General features: G+C 48.5%; 1 protein-coding gene across 1 annotated transcript in view; it reads right to left on the bottom strand.

The window, feature by feature from the left end:
* Mta2 (metastasis associated 1 family member 2) overlaps nt 1–2,097 on the bottom strand; it is a 10,024-nt gene that overhangs the window by 4,995 nt on the left and 2,932 nt on the right. The window contains exons 4-7 of the mRNA XM_021191238.2: nt 892–1,009; nt 696–759; nt 409–526; nt 88–190 (exon numbers count right to left, since the gene is read on the bottom strand). Of these exons, the coding sequence (XP_021046897.1) occupies nt 88–190; nt 409–526; nt 696–759; nt 892–1,009 (403 nt within the window). The remainder of the gene's footprint in view (nt 1–87; nt 191–408; nt 527–695; nt 760–891; nt 1,010–2,097) is intronic.

Raw genomic sequence — 2,097 nt, 5'->3', positions numbered from 1 at the left:
AAAAAAAAAAAAAAATTTAAAAATGGATGAGACGCAGAACTCAGTCCATTCCTCCCCAGCCCGCCTTCCTGATCCACCCACCCTCACCGGGCCACCACGAGAAACTGATCAATCTGCCGGTCTGTGAGAGGGTTGTCTGGGTCCCAGACTTTCACCTCCATCTTCTGCTGGTTTCGATTATCTGATTCTCCTGAAGAAGCAACAGAATCACCACAGAGGGAGAAAGAGGGAAATAACTGATCTCATAGTCACTCACAATGGCTCTTCTTCCTCTGCTCTGCTTGGAGGCTATCAGACCTCAGAACTCCCCGCCCAGCTGTGCGCACTTGTCTCTTTCAGGTTCCTAAGCCTCACTCTGTCAGAGTCACAACACTTTCATGTTCAAGCACTTCTTGTTCTGCTGCTTACCCTCTGCCAGACGATCTGGGATCTCAGCTTGGAATTTACAACCAACTCTGATCTCCCCTTGGTCAGCCAGAAGTGTCTTCTGCACAGGGTCAAACACCAGTGAGTAAAAAAAGCAGTCCTGAAGAGAAGAGGGGGGTTAGTGGGAAGGAATCCGCACGGAGAGTGAGGTCTATCCCCCCACCCCCACCCCCACCCCCCAGCTGTGAGGTCCATGACCCCTTTACCTCTTCACTTGCCTTTGGGGGGCAACATTCCCTCACCTCCCTCTTACCACAATACCTCCTCACCTCTTTTTCTAGATACTGGTTTAAGATGTCTGTCTCATTCAAGAGAGTCACACTGCACTTCCCCCTAAGGAAAAAGACAGACCCAAAAGTCCTGGATAAGCAGCCCTCCTTATCTGCCATCTCCAAAACACCACCCCCTTCTCTCCATCTTCTAAATAAGGGCACATAGGCCACAGTGACCCTGATCATCCTATACCTTATGTGGGTGGCTGGTAATGATTCAAACTGCCGAGAAAGAAAAAGCTCTCGGTGCTTCAGTTGATGTCTCTGCTGCTCGGAGACTCCTGGCTGCTTTGATTCCTCCTCAAACTCCCCTAGAATATTGAGGAAGAAACCAAGTCAGAAACTAATTCAGAAATAGGTACCTTAGCCGTCTAGCTAGTCCGGTAAAGAAAAGCCTACCTCAGCTGCTGCCCATCTCTTTCCTCGGGCACCTGACTCTTATCCTACCAGCTTTCCCTTTGGCCTGACACCTCAGTGTACATGTTATGTCCTCTCTTTAACTCCATCAAAGGAATGATCACATCTGTATACCGTGAGAGTATAAGGATACCACAGAAATGCACCCAGTCCTAGCTGCCAATACTGACAGCACTCAGGAAGCACAAACAAAGCCATAATACAGTATGATGTCATATTTAGCTCTTTCTTGCACAACCAGTCCGAGGTCCTAAAATCCAGTTAAGAAGTAAAAATAGCACACATGGTCGCTGTTTATTTACCAGCTCCTCTTCATACTTCAGGACTCCTTGCTCTGTCTGAAACATCACATGAAACCTAATGCTCCTTCTCTTCCTACTTGGCTAATAATAGTTTGTGGGCTTTCAAGAAGAGCAACTCTGAAACCAAGAGGCAGCAGCCTGTACTGAAATCTTGGTGGGAACAGTTAAGCTGGCTAAGTGCCAACCAAAGTGGAAGAGGATAGAAACCTCAGGCACATGCTCATTGGTGCATTTTTCCCCTGAAAATTGGGTGTACAGAATGGGGGGGGGGGGGGAGGTCCGTGTCTCTCTGTACTCTAGGAAACTCAGGGCAAAGACAAGAAGAACCACACCCCCACCACTTCTGATTGGACAAGGCCAAGGTCAGCCCCTGCCAGATGGAGCTGGAAACCCCAAAGGGCCAGGAAACTTGGTAGGCCAGTTCGTTAACCCTTTCATGACTATAGCCTGAAAAATAATCTAGGAGGAATAAAAGGAGTTAAAAGAAAACTAAGTGATGCGGGTAGTGGTGGCACACGCCTTTAATCCCAGCACCAGGGAGGCAGAGGCAGGTGGATTTCTATGTTCAAGGCAGCCTGGTTTACAGAGTGAGTTCCAGGACAGCAGTCAGGGCTACACAGAGAAACCCTCGAAAAAACAAAACAAGAGCAGGGCATGGTGGCGCATGCCTTTAATCCCAG

This window comes from Mus pahari, chromosome 1 (genome assembly GCF_900095145.1).
Source record: "Mus pahari chromosome 1, PAHARI_EIJ_v1.1, whole genome shotgun sequence".
Taxonomy (NCBI): domain Eukaryota; kingdom Metazoa; phylum Chordata; class Mammalia; order Rodentia; family Muridae; genus Mus; species Mus pahari.
This window is presented reverse-complemented; position numbering and strand designations above follow the sequence as displayed.